Source organism: Bos indicus x Bos taurus, chromosome 9 (assembly GCF_003369695.1).
Source record: "Bos indicus x Bos taurus breed Angus x Brahman F1 hybrid chromosome 9, Bos_hybrid_MaternalHap_v2.0, whole genome shotgun sequence".
Taxonomy (NCBI): domain Eukaryota; kingdom Metazoa; phylum Chordata; class Mammalia; order Artiodactyla; family Bovidae; genus Bos; species Bos indicus x Bos taurus.
In genome coordinates, this window is record NC_040084.1 from 101,056,571 (window position 1) to 101,074,710 (window position 18,140).

Below are 18,140 nucleotides of genomic sequence, written 5' to 3' on the forward strand. Positions count from 1 at the left end.
GAACCACCAGGGGAGCCCAACTGATTCAAAGAGTACATGCACTGTTAATTCTGATCGGCACTGCCAAATTGCTCTCTTCCCGGGCTCTACCAATGGGTGCTCCTACCAGGAATGCACACCAATACCTGCCTCCTCATAAAATTACCAACGGTGTGTTAAACAATCTACTAATTTTTGCAAATCCAACAGGAGAAAATGGTACCTTGGTGTGCCTTTAAATGGCGTTTATCTAATCATGAAAGGGGCTTCCCTGGTGGCTTAAATGGTAAAGCGTCTGCCTGAAATGCAGGAGACCTGGGTTCAATCCCTGGGTCAGGAAGATCCCCTGGAGAAGGAAATGGCAACCCACTCCAGCATTCTTGCCTGGAAAATCCTATGGTCGGAGGAGTCTGATAGGTTACAGTCCATGGGGTTGCAAAGAGTCAGACATGACTAAGCGACTTCACTATCTTATCCTGAAAGAGGCTGAGCATCTCTTTGTTCATATCCTTTGACTATTTTTATTGGGTTGTTCTCTTTCTTCATCATTCTGGGAGCTCCCTGTATGTCAGGCAGAGCTCTGCTGTGATACGGACTATTAGAGTTTTCTTACAAGGCTGATGGTAAAGAAGAGCCTTGACTGCCCTGTTAGAAGCAGGAGAGAGAGAGTGCAGACGGGCAGAGGGTGTCAGAATAAACTGTGATTTGATGTTATTTAGGACCATCAAAAGGTGTTTTTGCAAATGTAGACTAACTCCTCAATCTCTCCTTTGATTAATTCCAGATTTTGAGTCACATGTAATGGCTCTCCCTACTCCAAGGCAAAGTCGGACAACTGAACTGAACTGAACTCCAAGGCTGGAAAGGAACTTCCTTGTTTCTATGGTATCTTTAAACATATGATCCATATGGAATTTATCCTGGAGTAAAAGATACGCTCTAATTTTATTTTGTTTCCAGATGAGTACTCAGTCGTCCCCAAATCATTTATTCAATAGTCCATCTCTACTTCTCCTACATGAGATGACACTTTCGAAGTATACTAAATTCCTCTACGTGTCTGGCGCTGCTTTTAAGACCTTTCCATTCTGTTGTACTGGTTTATCTGTTCACATGCCAGCACCACACTGTTTGAATCTCTGCAGTTCTGTGAGTAGGTATTTAACCTGCCTTAAGATAATTAACCATGAGATGCAAAGAACATTATCCTAAAAAGGCACAAGGACTGAGGACCCGAGAATGTTTCCACAGTAAACTTCTGGTCCTGGGACAAAAGAAAATTGGAAAAAAAGCATGCAGTCTTAATAGCAAAGATAAAGTGTACACTGATCCAAATGGAGGCAGCACAGTGATCAAGCTCCTGTGGGTATCACTGCAGAGGTTTATTTGAGAAGCTGCTAGAACCCCGGGGCAGGGGGGCACACCCAGGTCGTGGGCAGAGCGGCGCAGCCTGACTGCCCCCTGCTCGGGGTGCTCCGCCCAGGCAGGGACACGCTCTTCCTGCAAAACTGCTTCTTACACAGCACTCACCGACTTCTAAAAGTCCAGATACGCTTGCATGCTTATAAATAATTCAGCACGTCCAAACACATGGCACTGTTTCAGCACTTCATAAGCAACGCTTTCTCTTTCCTAGTCTAGAAAATGTTTTCGTCAAAGTAAAAAGCTTTTTATCACCGCCTCGGGAACTAAAGCTGAGGCGGCCAGAACGCTCTTAACGCTGATCGCCCCTCCGCCCTCAGCCCTGGAGCTCCCCGAGCCCATGGCTCAGACACAGGAAGATGCCACGCTCTCAGCGACTCCGAGGCCCTGTCACCGGGGCCAGAGCATACTCAGATCCCGTGGAAAAGAAAAAAGAATCAAAGAAGTTCTGGCTTACATGGGCAGAATTTATTGGCCACATTACCTATCTCATTGTTCCTCTGTGGAAACTCATGTTTTTACAGGACCATATTGCTCGGTCTCTCCCACTCTCACACCTTCTCCTGCTTATTCCTTAGACTTCTGTCACCGACATCTGCACGAGGCACTGAGGTTAAGACAAGGAATAGAAGGTGCTTCCTGCCCTCGGGGAGCACACGCGTGTGGCCCAGTACAAGCTCCAGGCACTGGGAGACACAGATGGGCCCGTGAGCATGCTAGGAGCAGGGCTGGACTCCAGAGGACCCGAAGCTGCCCTGGTTGGGGGGAAGGGCTGGGTGTAGGAGGAGACCTCCTGACCCAGCCAGAAGCTCAGGGTCCCAAGCGGTTGGCACCGTGGGCACTGGAGGGGAGGTGAGGCGGGAGGCGCCGGGGGGTCACCGCACGGAGAGCTTTAAAGGCAGATGGAGGGAGACACAGAGGTCTTCCTGGGGGCGGTAGATGCCATTAAAGCACATGCTTCCCACTGTGAAACCCTCCACCAGTCACCAGTGATTGCCTTTGATCTTGTCCGCATCCCTCATCACGCAGCAGCTTGTCGAAGGCAAGGATGGGTCTGGACCGACGCATGAGCAGTGGGGACAAAGGCAGCTGGTGCTCAGTGGACACGCGCACGTTAGATCATCTGATGACACCCCTTCCCCAACCAAACACTGGAATGACCTGGGGTGTGGGGGGGGCTGTGGGGCGGGGCCGGACCTGGTAGTCTCTCCTGGCTCCCTCCCACCAGCTTTATCTTCCCTCCTCTGCAGGAAGCCCCCACCAGATCACCCCACTTCTGCGTCTGGGATTCTGACGGCAGACTCCCCTCCAGGCTCAGCTCCACACGCCTAACGCTCTGCCCCCTCGAGACACTTCTCAAGTCTCATCCCGCCAGACCATTGTCACCAAGATGTGTCCTCAGAGCTCACAAGTGTCCACGCTTCCTGGTTCAACACAGACGCGCGTGCCCATGCTCTGTGCCAGCTCAGCCTCACCCACGCCCCCCGACGCACTGTGAAGGGTCAGCCCTCCATGCTCCTTTCACCATATACCTTCCCTCCTGCAAGGCTCTCCGCTGTTCCCGTCACTCCGCTAACTGTCCAGTCTCCCGTCCACCCCCTCTGACCAGGGCAGGACCTTCCGATCGCACCCCTGACTCTGGTGTGGCCCCGGGCAGCTCGGCTCGGGGGACTCGCCCTCCTACCCTCCCACTCCCATCCCTCTCAGAGCCCAGGGCGCTGCCCAGTCAGGGAGCCGGCAGGAGGGCCCGCGAGGGGGCTGTCAGGCCCTCAGCCCCTAGGCCGCTCACCCTGCCCCCTCTCTGAGGACGAGGTCCCCAGAGGCTCCGAGGTTCTGTCCCGCTCTCTTTTTGCTTAGTCTTCAAACTCCTTTTCCTCAACGAATAACTCTCCGGCCAGTCCTAGGTGGGAAAAGCCAGCACGTCCCTCCCCGGGCCATGGGGTGACCCCCAGGTCACGGGGTATCCCCTGGGTCATGGGGCGACCCCTGGGTCTCGGGGCGACGTCTCCCCTTCCTTCTGTGAGGACTGAACACCGCGCGTCTCGTCTCCACTGCCCCCCAGCCCCTGAAGACAGCTCCGCCTCCACCGCTCCCCGGAAGCCCCGCGGAGGCCGCCTGCAGCTCCTGGCTCCACTGACTCTGGGGAAACCGGGGCACTGGCCGCCTCCGCCTCCAGGTCCTTCTTCCAGACTCTGCGGCTTGCTCTGCTCTGCTTCGCTTCCTGGCTCTCAGACGGCCCCTCCTCAGGGCCTCCACGGCCCTTCTCTCCCGCTGGCTTTGCCTCTGGCCCTTCACTCCCACGGTTATTTCGGGTTCCCATTCAGAACAGGGCTCCACCTGCTCCCTGCGGAGTCACAGATCTCCTCAGTTCCCTGTCCAGAGCCCCCCGTCACTCATCAGAGCCGGGGGGCGCCTCACCCCACAGCACAGGGCTGATTCTTGAGCGACCGCCACCAAGACCCTCGACTTCACCTGAAGTACCCACAGACTCACAGCAGGGAACATACAATCCCACGGCTTTAAACACCATGATTATAATCTAAATCCTCCGGTCTTGGTCCATCGACCCTTCCAGTTTCCAGACTTAACTTTTCCAACTGCCTTCTCATCAGCTCCACTGAACTGCGCCGCGGGCATCTTAGACTTGACACGGCCACGCAGGACGCCTGAGTCCCTCCCGTCACAGCAGTTTCGCTTGGTGCCCGGCGCTCCAGCCAAACCCTGGGCCTTGTTCTGGACGCCTTGCCCACCCCGCCGCCCCTCCACGTAGCTGATCCACTTGCACGTCTTATACATTCTGCCCCCAAACACGGCCCCGAAGCCACGGAATTCGACAGCTTCCTTTGCCATCATCACCACCCTGATCCAAACGACCACTGTCTCTGGTCCCAACTACAGCGAGGTGGCCTTCGGGCCACCACACCCACCGCAGCCCCTCAGACTCACTGGCCTGACGGCAGGAAGAAGGGACTGACCTCACGGATCACCCATCACACACCTGCCTAGAACCTTCGGAGACCGTCCCCCACGAGGGAGCAAAAGGCAAACTGGACAGGACCCTAACCACCCGTGGGCACCTCAGCGAGGTGCTCCCAGGGGTCAGGCCTCACTCTGCTCCTCGGGGCGACCTCTGTCTGGGGTGACCTCTTTCTCATGCCCACCGAGCTGGCAGCCCTCGGTCGCTGACATTCCAATGTAACTTCCTCTTCCCAGACAGACTCTCATGGATCACCCAGACTAGAGCGGCCAACTCTCCAGTTTAACTCACTGCAAACTCTGAAGATGCTTGACACTTCTGCTATCTGGGGTCCCCGCGTCTGACGGCTCGGGGCCTACAGCACAGTGGATAGGCACCACCAGCAGGGCTCGCCACAGGGCAGGCGCAGCGTCTTTCCATGCTGATCTTTCTTCTCTCCGGGTCACAGGACCATGCCCCACCCCCAAAACACACCTCCACCGTCCCCGACCTCACACGGTCACCCAGCCCATCTCGGCCCGGCCCGGCCTCCCCTCACCTGGTAGAGTGCCTGCCACAGAGGAGCCCCCCGCCCTCGCCTCCGCCTCTGCCCAGCTCTACCTCAGAAGGCGGTCTTCTCACCTTCCCCCTTACGTCTCTGTACAGCCCTTCAAAGGACAACCGTGAGACCCGCGGCAGCGGCCTGGAGGAGCTCCGTCAGTCTTACAGCCCCCTCCCCAGGACGCCCCTCAGCCACCTCCTGAAGGAACAGGGAAGCACCAGCTCTGACTGCCTGCGGGTCTCTGTCTTGCCCGTCAACCTCTGCTTCCCACTGCCTCTGTCACAACAATCACTAAAAGGATGCCATCTCTAGGCTTCCCTGGTGGCTCAGAGGTATAGCGTCTGCCTGCCATGCGGGAGACCTGGGTTCGATCGCCGGGTCGGGAAGATCCCCTGGAGAAGGAAATGGCAACCCACCCGCTCCAGTACTCTTGCCTGGAAAATTCCACGGATGGAGGAGCCTGGTAGGCTACAGTCCATGGGATCGCCAAGAGTTGCACGGGACTGAGCAACTTCACTTCCTTAATGGTCTGCCTCCGAGAACCTGCCCCACGGCCAGAATGTGAAACTAAAGAGCCTTTGTTCAGCTCAGGGGAACACCCTGACCCTGCCCCCGGGTTAATGGCTGCAGGAACCAAGAAACTAACACATCCCCTCCCCAGGCCGGCCTCTCACTTGGCTCCTTCAGGTCCTCGCCCTCCCCGTTCTATAAGAGACCAGCCTCCAGACTCCCAGAGAGGGTACTCCAGGGCGAGTCCACAATCATCCTGGATGCCGGACTTTGGAACAAACTTGCTGCTCCTTGCATCCATACCTCGTCTTCTGATTACTGGCTCGTCCTGCAGTGAGCAGACCACCCCTGGACTCAGGAACACAGAGAGTAAGCTCCGATGTGCCCTTCCCCAGCCCTCTTCCCCCGGCCCTGCCTGGAAGAACCCTCCACTGCAAGACCTGGCCCAGCTGCTGTGGAATGTTTTCTGGGCCCTCCGAGGAGAGGGGCCTCAGCTTGGGCCCCAGAGCTGCTGCACCGGCTTCGCCAAGGAACCTGCTGTCTGCTGGCCCCAACAGCCCTAACCTCCTGTCCGCTGGCCCGTCTCTGTGATCCCTAACACACGGTGGGCCGACTCCTGGCTCCTCAGGACAGGGCCAAGGCCAAGGGCACTTCTGATGAGTGGCCTTCAGCGTCTAAGCTCCTAGAAGGCAGACATCATGTTGCTGTTGGGCTTCCTTTCGCCTCTGAATTTTCAACACAAGGATCTGGCTCCTTCCACGGATGTGTCACCGTCTCTCCAGGCTCAGGACTATAACCCAGGAAGACGAGCCCCTGCCCTCAGGTTCCCACCAGGCTCTCCTTCTGCACAGGGAGACAGGCAGGAGCAAGCAGGCCAGTCCCTGAGTGAGAGAACTGCAGAGGTGCATAATGCAGCAAGTAAAATCCCAGTGCAGGCATCCTCTACTTCCTTTGTAAGATTTGAGCAGCTCCACCACCGAGCTGACTATGGCTCCAATCATCAGCTTCTTGTTGCAAAATTCAGACTCAAATTGAAGAAAGGAGGGAAAACCACACTTTGGAGAAGGAAATGGCAACCCACTCCAGTATTCTTGCCTGGGGAATCCTATCCGGCTACAGTCCATGGGGTCGCAAAGAGTCGAACACGACTGAGCGACTTCACTTTCACGTTCTTTCACTCAGGTATGACCTAAATCAAATCCCTTGTGATTATACAGTGGACGTGAAGAATAGACTCAAGGGATTAGATCCGGTGGACAGAGTGCCTGGAGACTATGCACAGTGCTTTGTAGCGCTGTACAGCAGGTGGTGACCAGAACGATCCCAAAGAAAAGAACTGCAAGAAGGCAAAGCGATTGTCTCACAGGGCCTTACACATAGCGGAGGAAAGAAGAGAAGTGAAAGGCTAGGAGAAAGGAAAAGATAAACCCAACTGAATGCAGAGTTCCAGAGAATAGCTAGGAGAGATAAGAAAACCTTCATAAGTGAACAATGTAAGGAAATTGAGGAAAACAATAGAATGGGAAAGACTAGAGATCGAGTCCAGAGAATTGGAGATACCAAGGAAACATTTCATCCAAAGATGGGCTCAATGAAGGACAGAAATGGTGTGGACCTAACAGAAGCAGAAGACAAGAAGAAGAGGTGTCAAGAATACATAGAAGAACTGTACAAAGAAGGTCGTAATGACCTGGATAACCAGGATGGTGTGGTCACTCACATAAAGCCAGACATCCTAGACTGTGAGGTCAAGTGGGCCTTAGGAACTATTACTACTAACGAAGCTAATAGAGGTGATGGAATTCCAGCTGAGCTATTTCAAATCCTAAAAGATGATGCTGTGAAAGTGTTGCACTCAATATGTCAGCAAATTTGGAAAACTCAGCAATGGCCCCAGGACTGCAAAAGGTCAGTTTTCATTCCAATCTCAAAGAACTTTCAAACTATCACACAGTTGTGCTCAGTTCACAGGCTAACAAGGAATGCTCAAAAGCCTTCAAGGTAGGCTTCAGCGGTATGTGAACCAAAATCTTTCAGATGTTCAAGCTGGATTTAGAAAAGGCACAGGAACCAGAGATCAAATCACCAGCATTTGTTGGATTATAGAGAAAGCAAGGGAATTTCAGAAAAATAAACATCTACTTCTGCTTTGACTGACTAGCTAAAACCTTTGACTGAGTTGTTGTTGTTCAGTCACTAAGTCATGTGCAATCCTTTGCAACCCCGTGGACTGTAATACGTCAGGCTTCCCTGTCCTTCACTATCTCCGGGAGTTTGTTCAAACTCATGTCCATTGAGCCGGTGATGCCATCCAACCATCTCATCCTCTGTCATCCCCTTCTCCTCTTGCCCTCAGTCTTTCCCATCATCAGCGTCTTTTCCAGTGAGTCAGCTCTTCCCATCAGGTGGCCAAAGTACTGGAGCCTCAGCTTCCACATCAGTCCTTCCAATGAATATTCAGGGTTGATTTCTTTTAGGATGAACTGGCTGGATCTCCTTGCAGTCCAAGGGACTCTCAAGAGTCTCTCCAGCACCACAGTTTGAAAGCATCATTTCTTTGGTGCTCAGCCTTCTTTATGGTCCAACTTTCACATCATACATGACTTCAGATCTGACTGTGGGGATCACAACAAACTATGGAAAATTCTTAAAGACATGGGAAAACCAGACCACCTGACCTGTCACCTGAGAAACCTGTATTCAGATCAAGAAGCAACAGTTGGAATTGGACACAGAACAATGGGCTGTCCAACTGGGAAAGGACTACATCAAGGCTGCATACCGCCATCCTGCTTATTTAACTTGTATGCAGAATACATCATTTGAAATGCTGGGCTGGATGAAGCACAAGCTGGAATCAAGATTTCCAGGAGAAATATCAGTAACCTCAGATATGCAGCCCTCTAATGGCAGAAAGCAAAGAAGAACTAAAGAGCCTCTTGATGAAGGTGAAAGAGAGTGAAAAAGCTGGTTTAAACCCAACATAAAAAACTAGGATCATGGCATCCAGTCCCATGACTTCATGGCAAATAGATGGGGAAAAGGTGAAAATAGTAACAGATTTTCTTTTCTTGGGCTCCAAAATCACTGGGGATGGTGACTGAAGCCATACAATTGAAAGACACTTGCTCCTTGGAAGAAAAGCTCTGACAAACCTGGACAGCATATTAAAGCAGACCCATCACTTTGCCAACAAAGGTCTGTATAGTCAAAGCTATGGTTTTTCCAGTAGACATGTATGGATGTGAGAGTTTGGACCATAAGGTTGAGTGCTGGAAAATTGATGCTTTTGAACTATGGTGCTGGAGAAGACTCTTGAGAGTCTCTTGGACTATAAGAGGTCAAACCAGTCCACCCTAAAAGAAATCAGTCTTGAATATTCATTGGAAGGACTGATGCTTAAACTGAAGCTCCAATACTTTGGCCACCTGATATGAAGAGTCAACTTACTGGAAGAGACCCTGATGCTGGGAAAGACTGAAAGCAAAAAGAGAAGGGGAAGACAGAGGCTGAGAAGGTTGGATAGCATCAGTGACTCAATGCATGTGAGTTTGAGCAAACTCTGGAAGACAGTGAAGGACAGGGAAGCCTGGCTTGCTGCAGTCCACGGGTCACAAAGAGTGGGACAAGACTGAGCAATGGTATAATAAATTAGTGGAGTTTCCCCTTAGTCAGATTTATATCAGCTGGAGGAGCTCGATCTACATTTTAAAAGGAAATTAAAATGTTTCTTAATTAAAACTAAGTTCTTCTTTTAAGAGGGAAATATTCCTTTTTCGTTAAAATTATTTTTTCTTTCCTTCTCAGAATTTGTGAGCTGATTTTAACAAACAATAGCTAACAGTGTATTAACTGGTAAAATGTTCACCACATCAAGCTTAACCTTCTGTACAATAAACAGAATCTACTACCTCATATACTGTATTTGTGTGTGTGTGATAAGTACTTTTAAGATCTACTCCCTTGGTAACTTTCAAATATGTAATACAGTATTAATAATTACAGTCACCATGCTGTATCCCCATCACTTATTTATTTATTGACCTCACTTAATTTTGTTAATGGGACAGAAAAAGTTTTAGATGCAAAATTACCTCAAGCTAATGGGTCAGGCTGACATTGCAGAAGACACCATCTTCTATGGTTTCCACTGTTTCTCATTTAAATGTTTAGGGATTATCTTTGTTCGTGGAAGTTGCTTGAAATTAAAAGAAGAATTTTGTGAAACTAAAAATTGATGAATATGAATAACTCCTCCCAGTTCAAACAGCTTCTCCTTTGATTAAACCCTGATTCCACCAGTCAGGACAGACACTGGCACCTCCACTTCGCTGGGCTCTTTCCTGATCTCACCCGGGCCTGGCGGCAAGTCCTCACAGTGTTCCTCTGCTGGTTATCTTGGTGGGTATCCCATCGGCACTGCAGCTCCTCCGAAGGACTGGTTTCCGCTGTTTGCATCTCCCTGTCAGTTGCTGTTAACTGATTTCTACCCAGTTTCGCTGCTGCGTAGTCAGCCTTGCATCCCACTGCAATCCCAGAATCATCAGGTCCACAGGAACAAGTTAAATGTGAAGTCTAGAGTAGAGTCTGTGTGTTATACGCACTTGCTCTTAAAAGGGACCATATTTATCTCAGTTTGCTCAAGTGTTGGCCACACAGTATCTTAAGTCTCAAGAAACAGAGCAAGGAGTGGTTAGTCATGGATGGAGAGTATATTAAAAATCCACCTTTCCTAAACACATACACATTTTCTGTTCAGAATATTTTAGAAATATACAACAAATTGTAGCGTGAAGACGTGTTTGCCGCCAGCAGCAACACTTTCTCATCCTATCTCATCTCTCCTATCTCATTTTCCTCGCTATCTCTGCTGTCTCTGAGCAGTATTTTTCTTTTCTACAGCTCTATGCATTATTCACAGCAGCCTACCGGGGAAACACCCATGAGGAGAGAGGCAGGAGCATTTGTGAGAGGAAGAGAGAGACAAGGACCTTCCTTTAACTTTCGTGTGTTCTTAGGGCAGGATTCCCAACTCAACTCCAAGTCCTTGCCCCACCGGTGTACATACCTCCTGCACGCCCTGCCACGCTCCACGTGTAGACAAAGTGAGCTGTTTCCTCCAAAAGACAATGCAGCTCCTACTGGCCTGTCAAAGCATGGCCTCTTGGTGTTCCTTTCCTGTCTGCGCACACACGCACACATGCACACACGCACACACACACAAACACACACACGGCACTGCAGAGCGGACTTCACAGCAACACCTCTGCGAGCAGTGAAGTCCCGAAGCCCAGTACCGGAGGACAAGCTCAGAGGTCAGCGCTTAAAGGCAGATGGGTGATGAAGCTCAGTCAGCACCAGCCTGCCAGGGTCAGAGAACGACCGCCGAGCCCCCTGGCACTGGGCGTCATTGCCGCACTTGCTTCTCGGAGGCTCTCTTCTCAAGTTGGTGAACTCTTGGACTACAGCCTGGTAGGGCAGCGCCTGGCAAGTGGCAGGAGCTCTTAATAAGTGTTTGTTCCATGCATTACCGAGCGAATCAGTGAATCTGTGTGAACCAAAATGCAGAGCCAAAATGGACAGGAGTGAAAACAGGATATTATACTCTCAAAACACGATTTGCTTTCCGATAATGGTAAAACAGGCATTTCTACAAACAACAATCAGACATAGCAGCCTTTATGTGACAACTTGCTTGTTAGACCCAGAAGAGATCAGACAGAAAGGAAAAAAGGGAATAAACGGCCACCAGCTATGACACATCCTTACACATGTGGGCACTTTTGCATTCTTACAGAAACCCAGATTTTTCTCAAAAAGACTCATTTTCATTGACAAATATCAAAAAAGTCTGCCAAGGTTCAGGTACTTCAGCAATTCCCACAAATGTGGCTTGTCACGCAGCAATAGACAGAAAGAGAGTCCCTAACGTGAAGGACACAGTGTCCGAGCAGAAACTGATGCGGTTCTTAAAGCCACCATCTAGCCTCTTGCCATTTTTGCAGTGAGCTGGGTCCAATAATAGATTTTTCTCAAAAGTGTGTGTGCGTGTGTGTGAAAGTCGCTCAGTTGTGTCCGACTCTTTGAACCCCATGGACTACACAGTCCATGGAATTCTCCAGGCCAGAATACTGGAGTGGGTAGCCATTCCCTTTTCCACAGGATCTTCCCAACCCAGGGACCTTTAGTATTTACTACCTTAGTAATGTTCCAAAGATTTTTATAAACATTGGTTCCTATTCAAATCCCAAGCTACTTCTCACTGACTTGATTAAGGGGGAGGAAAAAAAAAAAAAAACCATGAAACAAACAAAAACCTTCAACAACTCCTGAGTCTATTATCACTGGGCCTCTCCCTGTAGAAACTCCCTGCAGGGCAGCGGGTGGGAAGGGGGGCAGATGGCCCTCTCCCCCGGGGTCCTGTCTTTCCAAAAAGACAGTTTGCTAAGGACTCTCCCAGGACACCTCCATCTTACCTGAGATGTTCATCTTTATTCTTCTCCCCAACATCCCTCCCAACCTGCCCCACCCCAGACAAACAGCAGTAACAACAGGAACAGAAACTTCATCATTTTAGGGAAATCCCTACACACCCAGTCTCCCTAGCACAGTCATCCACCCAAAACTTTCATATGCAATGTATGGGAGCCTCCACCCCCGTCTCCCTCCCTTCCACTATCTGCAAATTGTGAAAAACTGCTGTTTTATTTTTTAGTGAAAGAAATCCCTAGTTCAAGAGGAAAGGGGCAGACTGGAACCCCAGTCCTAGGCACCGGACTAACCCAACTCAAGTCAGAGTGAGTTAGGAGCTCCACACTCTCCGCCAGCCTTCATTCAGTTCACTGCCAAGCGGGGTCCGTTTCAACAAGTACAGATGTCCATACCTAACACGTCTAAGGGCAGCAGGCGAGGCCGCTCCCCGCAGACCGTGTCCTTCCTGAACCGCAGCAATTAGGAGTCAAGCAACACCCGCAAGGTGGGGGCCCGAAGGAGGCAGACACCTGAGAGCTGCCCTGCGGGTCGGACTAGGGGGAGGCTACAGGATAGGAGTGTCCGCTGGGCGTCCAGGGCCCACACCCCGCTGTCCTTCCAGGTCAATGGCAAACACGAGCAGAGACTGCCGCCAGCGGCTCCAGACCGCCAACAAGCGTCCGCGAGGCCGCTGGGTCCCGCGGCCCGAGCGGGCTGAACCTGGCCAGGGAGGCGGGAGCTCGCGGCAGGATGGGGGGCGGCGGCCAGGCCCCACCAGACACGCTCACACGCCCGGGAACGGCACCCCAGAGGCTCCCGGGCGGGCGGTGAGCCCAGACGGGTTCCGGCCGCGAGGAGGGGTCGGACCCCAGGTGCCCGGGAGGTGCAGGCCGGCCAGGGCTGCGGAGTGAGCGGCAGATGGGAGCGGGAAGCCGAAAACGGCCACCCTGGAACCGCCGGCCGGGAGAAGGCGCCGCGGAAACGCGGGTCCCGGGCGAGAAGCAGACAAAGGCTCGGGAGCGCACGCGGTGGACGGTGGCGCCGGAGCCCGCGCCGAGGGCCGTGAGGAGCCGCGCCCGACCCGGCTGGCGCCGGAATCGCCCGGGGTTCCCGCGGGCGCGACCTCCCGCCCCGCCCCGGTCTCCGGTCCTCACCTCGCTCGCCCTCCATCCAAGACAACGGCGGCCCCCTCCTCCGCGCACCCGGCGCCTCTTCCCTGAACATCTCCTGCCTCCTGCCTCCTAGCAAATATCTGCCTCGATGCTTCTGCTCGGTTTTGCCCCCCTCCCCCGTGACACGCCTTTCGCCACCCCTGCTCCGGCGCGCTCCGAGCCCCGCTCGCGGGGAGTGCCCGGGGTCCCGGGTGGGGCGCGGCCCCAGGGGTCCGGACCGGCGGCGCCGTTCTCCTTCGCCCTAACAGCCCATTGTCTTGCCCCTTACCAACCCGAGCACCGGCTAAGCCCCAGGATCTAGACTCGAGATCCGAGAGAAAGTGGACTCTGGGCGGAGGCGCACCCATCTCCACGCGGTCAGTCCACGCTCTGGAAACGGGTCCCGGTGGGGCCCGGGGTAGCCAGGCCGGGCCGCGACACCGAGCCCGGGGAACAGCCCGTGCCTCCACCTTGGGGAGCGCGGGGTCCCGGGGCCCTGGCCTGCCCTCCTCCAGCCGAGGCAGACAGCAGGCGGGACCCCCCCGGAGGAAGGACGCGCCTCTGCTCCAGCCAAGTGGCCCCAGGCTAAATAGAGAGAAGGCGGCGTCCGTGGTGTGGGAGATCATAGCAAAAGACGTGCAGGGCGAGCGTGGCCAGAAACAGCCCCGGGGGCCCGAGCGGGCAGCAGCAGGTCCCGTCCCAAGCGCGCGGCTCCCGCCGCCCTCCCGGCTTACCCTTCCCCGCGACACGAGGAGCCTGGGAAGCCCGGGGTCCCGGGCTGGCCGAGCCCCCCGACCCTCCAGAGAAGCCCGTCGCCGGCCGCCCAACGCCCCCCGGCCGGCCACACACACCCGGCCCGCCGCCCGCCGCGGGGAACGCGGAACCTGACACTTACTGGGGCTCAGGAAACACTCCGTCAGCCTTCGGAAGCAGCTCGCGTTATTAGAAGGTCCATCTTCCATGTCGGAGGCGAAGAGCAGCGGGAACGCGGCGGCGAGCGCGGCGCCGGCGCCTCGAGGCCGCCGCGCCGTTCGGCCGCCGCCGCCCGGGCTGGGACCGGGACCGGGACCCGGAGCGGGGCAGCCCCCGCCGGCGCCCGGGAAGCCGCGGGAACCCGCGCGGGGGGCGGCCGGGCCGAGCGGGAGCCGGGGCGGCGGCGGCGGCCGGGGCCCGGCGCGGGCCGAGAGCAGCAAGCCTCGGAGCGCGGGGGAGAGGAAGAGCCGCCGCCGCCCGCCGCCGCCGCCGCGGTGACTCCTGCTGGGGGGGACGCTCAGGGGAGCCGCCTCTTGTCCGCCGCCGCCGCCAGCATCGCCGCCGCCTCCTCGGGCCGCCGCCGCCGCCGCCGCTGCGCCCTCCCTTCCTGGGAGACGCGCGGGGAGGTGAAAAGCAGATGAGGAGGGGAGAAGAGAAGGCGGGGGTTGGGGGGGCGGCGGCCAGAAGTAAAAGGAAGATGGAGCGGAGGCGCGGACCGGGGAGGAGAAGGCGAGCGCGAAGGGAGCGCGCGCTGCGACCCAGCCGCCCCCGCCGCCGCGCGCAGACAGGGCGCCGGGGCCCCCCGGGGGGCTGGCGCGGCCAGCGGAAGAGGGGGGCGGGCGCGGGGACCAGGCGCGCTCGGCCCGGCCGCGACCAGGCGGCTCGGGGGCCGGGCCCGGGCCCGCTGCGCTCCTCCCGCCGGCGGCGCTGCGCCCGGGCTCCGGGCGGAGTTTGCCGGAGCCGGGCTCGTCCCCCGCCGCGGGCAGGGGGGCCTGGGGGCGGGGAGCAAGTGGCTCTTCGGGGCTGGCCATAGCCCCCCTCCTCCTCCTCGGGCCGCCGGTGGGGGCCGGCCGCGGGCGGGAGGGGCGCGCGACAGGCCGGGACTCCGCGGGCTCCGCCCCCGCAGGGCCAGCCCTCCCGGGCCGATCAGCCCGTTCGTCCGTCTGGTCCTCCTCTCCGGTCTTCCGCGCCCGCTCGGCCCAGTCTTCACATCGTATTCCGCATGGGGGGCCGGGAGGACCCGGGGCCGGGCGGGCGAGTCCCCCGCGGCGGCGCCTGGCTCCCGGCCGGCGCGCACAATCGGCGTGCTCCCGGCGGGCGAGGGGCGGCGGAGACGCTGCCTGCAAGCGTGGCGTGGTCTGTGCGCGCTCCGGTGGTGGCTAAGCCTCAGCGACTGCTCGAAAGCAGCGGAGAAAAGCGCCGCAGTGCCGCTGCCCGCGGAGGCGGCGGCGGCGGCTGCAGAAGACGCCCACTGGCGGAGCCAAGGCGCCCCACGCCGCAGCCGCCCGCGCCCACGCAGCGCGCCCCGCAGCTACTTGGCCCCCCGGCGCCAGGCCCCACACCCCAGCGGCTCCCGGCGTCCAGGGTGCGCCCCGGGCCCGGGCCGGAAGACCGAGCGACGCCTGGGTCTTGCGAGGCGTCCTCACATCTGGGCCTGGTGTTAGATTCTTGATACCCGCCGCCCTGCAGCTGCTCCAGCTGTGCACCGCCGGGCGAGCCTTGTCCCCTGCCCGGGCCCGGGCACCCTCCCGCCAGCCGGCCCGCAGCTCCAACCGAAATGTGCTCACAACTCCCAGGAGAGTGCCAACTCAGACGCTGGGTTGGAATTTCTATCAAGGCTTACTGTTCCCAGTAAACTAGGGTTTAGCAAGCCAGCTCTTCCCCAGGACTCCCTCTCTGATACTCACTTTACAACGAACTTTGTGTGCACAACCCAGTTCGCCCAGGTGAGGCCAGAGAATAGAAAAGGCAAACAAGTTCTGAGACTGAGTCCTCACTCTCGGCTTTCTCGGACCATGACCCCTCCCTCGGCCCCCAGCCCCAATCCAGACAATTACTACAAAAGGGAACTATGTCGCCCAACGGGCGCTCTGAGCACGGAGCGGCCGCCAGAAGTTTGCCAAGTTGGAGAGCCGAGCGCCGGGCGCGCAGGTGTCGGTACCCGCCCATCGCAGGCAGCCGGGCCATCGCAGCGCTGCGGAGCGGGGGTTGGGGCGGTGGGCCGGCTGCCCCACGGCGGGACGGGCTACCCAGACTCCCTGGCCTAGGTCACCTTCCCAGGACTGGGGCCGGCGCGCCGAAGCCCTGCTTCCGCGAAGGTCAAGACGGTCACCTGAGCGAGAGGCATGTGCGGCGGTGCAGCCGCTCGGTGGACGCAGGGCCGGGGACCCCAGTGTGCGCTTGGTCCCGGGGTCTCTTCTAGCCTTCCATTTTTTTTTTTTTTCTTCTCTCCGTCCAGTTCGGAGGGGTTTTTTATCTTGAAATATAATTTCTTCCCTAGTCTGCTTTTCCCCACTCTAATCCAAACGGCCACAGTGGAAAAGGGCATGTATGTATTTGCACCAGACTGAGCAGACGGGGCGCCGGGACGGCGGCGCGGCCCCGGTTCCCTAGCCAGGTCCCCGGGCGTTTCCGCGACTGCCCGGTGAACTCTGAGCGTCGCTCCTAGCGCGCGCCATCCCTGGCACTCGCTGGATCGGAATTCTTCACTTTGCAGAACCAGCAAAAGATTGCGGTGGCTCTTACCTTACGGGGGGTGGAAGGGGGTGGAATTTGCCTGCTGGGTTTTTTTTTTTTTTTTTTTTTTTTGCGAAGAAAGAACCGAAACGGCCGAGCCGCATAGCCCGGTCTTCCGAAGCCTCCAGGCCGATGCGGCTGGCTTCGCTAACACCTGTTACTCTCCCGGAAGTCGGGGATCCGCGCGCGCGGCGCCCTCGGCCCCGCGGGAAGGGTCTGCCTGGCTGCCCGGCGGTTTGGGGAGGATGCGTTTCTTCTGGAAGTGTTCACTGTTTATTCTTCTACAGGCAGAATGCTTCTCAATGTCCTTTAGGTTTCTTCGGTTGCCTTTTGGAGTCATTAAAGTGACTTTCCTGTTACAAGAAAATGTGTCTTTAGTTTGAAGAGAAGCCATCGGAGCGCCGGGCACAGGGCGCAGGGAGGAAAGCATCAGATATTTGTTCTTCTGGGTCTTCGTTAAATCAGGACACAAGCTTCAGGATGGTCACTAGCCCTCTTCTGAAATCAACTTCTTTCTAGTTTACTTCCTTCTTTTCTCCAGCCGATGGCTGGACAGCACACACTTCCCGTACCAATGAAAAATGCCAGAGCCTGACAACGGAAAAGGAACAGGTTGAGGAGGAGCCTACTGATTATTGATCATATCTGTTAAGTGTCCTCCTTACTTAATACTGGAGGGCACTTCTGTTCATGTGAATCCAATAGGCGCCCAGCCACTGTTTCTTCTTCATGAAATATTTAGTCAAAGATTTAAATCACAGACACACAGCCTCAGCGGGCGCTGTCACTCACCCCCGTGTGCAGGTGCTGCAACACCTGTCGAATGCTGTTTCTTGCCGATTCTTTTCCTTCGCTTTGAGTTTCCTTAGTGATGTCTCAGAAGGAGGAGAAGACTGGGACTGAACACTTGTTACTCCAAACCTTTCAGGAATAAACAGGTTGGCTCATAATTAAGTGAGCTCTGCATTCTGATAGCCCTCATAAAACTTGAAACTTAGTTACATGTCAAAATGTTATCAGATCACAATACAATTTAAGCAAACCGAAATTAGGAGCTGTAATTCCAAAAGCAGAGGAAGAACCACTGCCAAAATTCACCCCACTACTAGGTACTCTCTATGAAATGAACAATTTCCTTCGTTCTCAGGTGAAGACATGCCCGTCCACACTGCAAAGATTGGAAACTAAGAGAATATCAGCAGGGCAGCTAACACCAGAAAGGGTGCCAAGATCATGATGCTCATCACTAGCAGTTCAACGTTTTAGAATATAAAACACTCGCCTCTGCCCTCTATGAAGGAAAACGATCAAGAAAGAAATTTATATTGGTAATGAAGCCTTATATTAGTGGACCTGTGCAACCACAAGCATACTTAAATTCTCTAAGAATTCTTCTATGTTATTTTAAAATTAGCTTAATTGCATATTAATTTTATATTAATTTTAGTATTTTATGCATAATAATCCATACATAGAGGAAAGAATATCTGCCTGATTATTATCTAATTTGAAAGATATGTTCATAAAAACATTTTAAAGCATGGCTCAAGGAAGAGACTAAGAAATGGTAAAATGTTGGTTTTTCTCATAAAATTTCTTT

The 18,140-nt window shown here is 55.0% G+C and overlaps 1 protein-coding gene across 3 annotated transcripts in view; it reads right to left on the reverse strand.

Annotated features, from left to right (window-relative positions):
• PDE10A (phosphodiesterase 10A) overlaps positions 1 to 18,140 on the reverse strand; it is a 577,986-nt gene that overhangs the window by 255,118 nt on the left and 304,728 nt on the right. The window contains exon 1 of one of the 3 annotated variants that reach the window (XM_027552018.1): positions 13,947 to 14,081. The exons of 1 other annotated variant lie outside the window; for it this stretch is intronic. In XM_027552018.1, coding sequence (XP_027407819.1) covers positions 13,947 to 14,013 — 67 coding nt within the window. In that variant the 5' untranslated portion in view covers positions 14,014 to 14,081. Of the gene's footprint in view, positions 1 to 13,946; positions 14,082 to 18,140 lie in introns of those variants that run through there. One more of the 3 variants, XM_027552016.1, reaches the window with a different exon arrangement.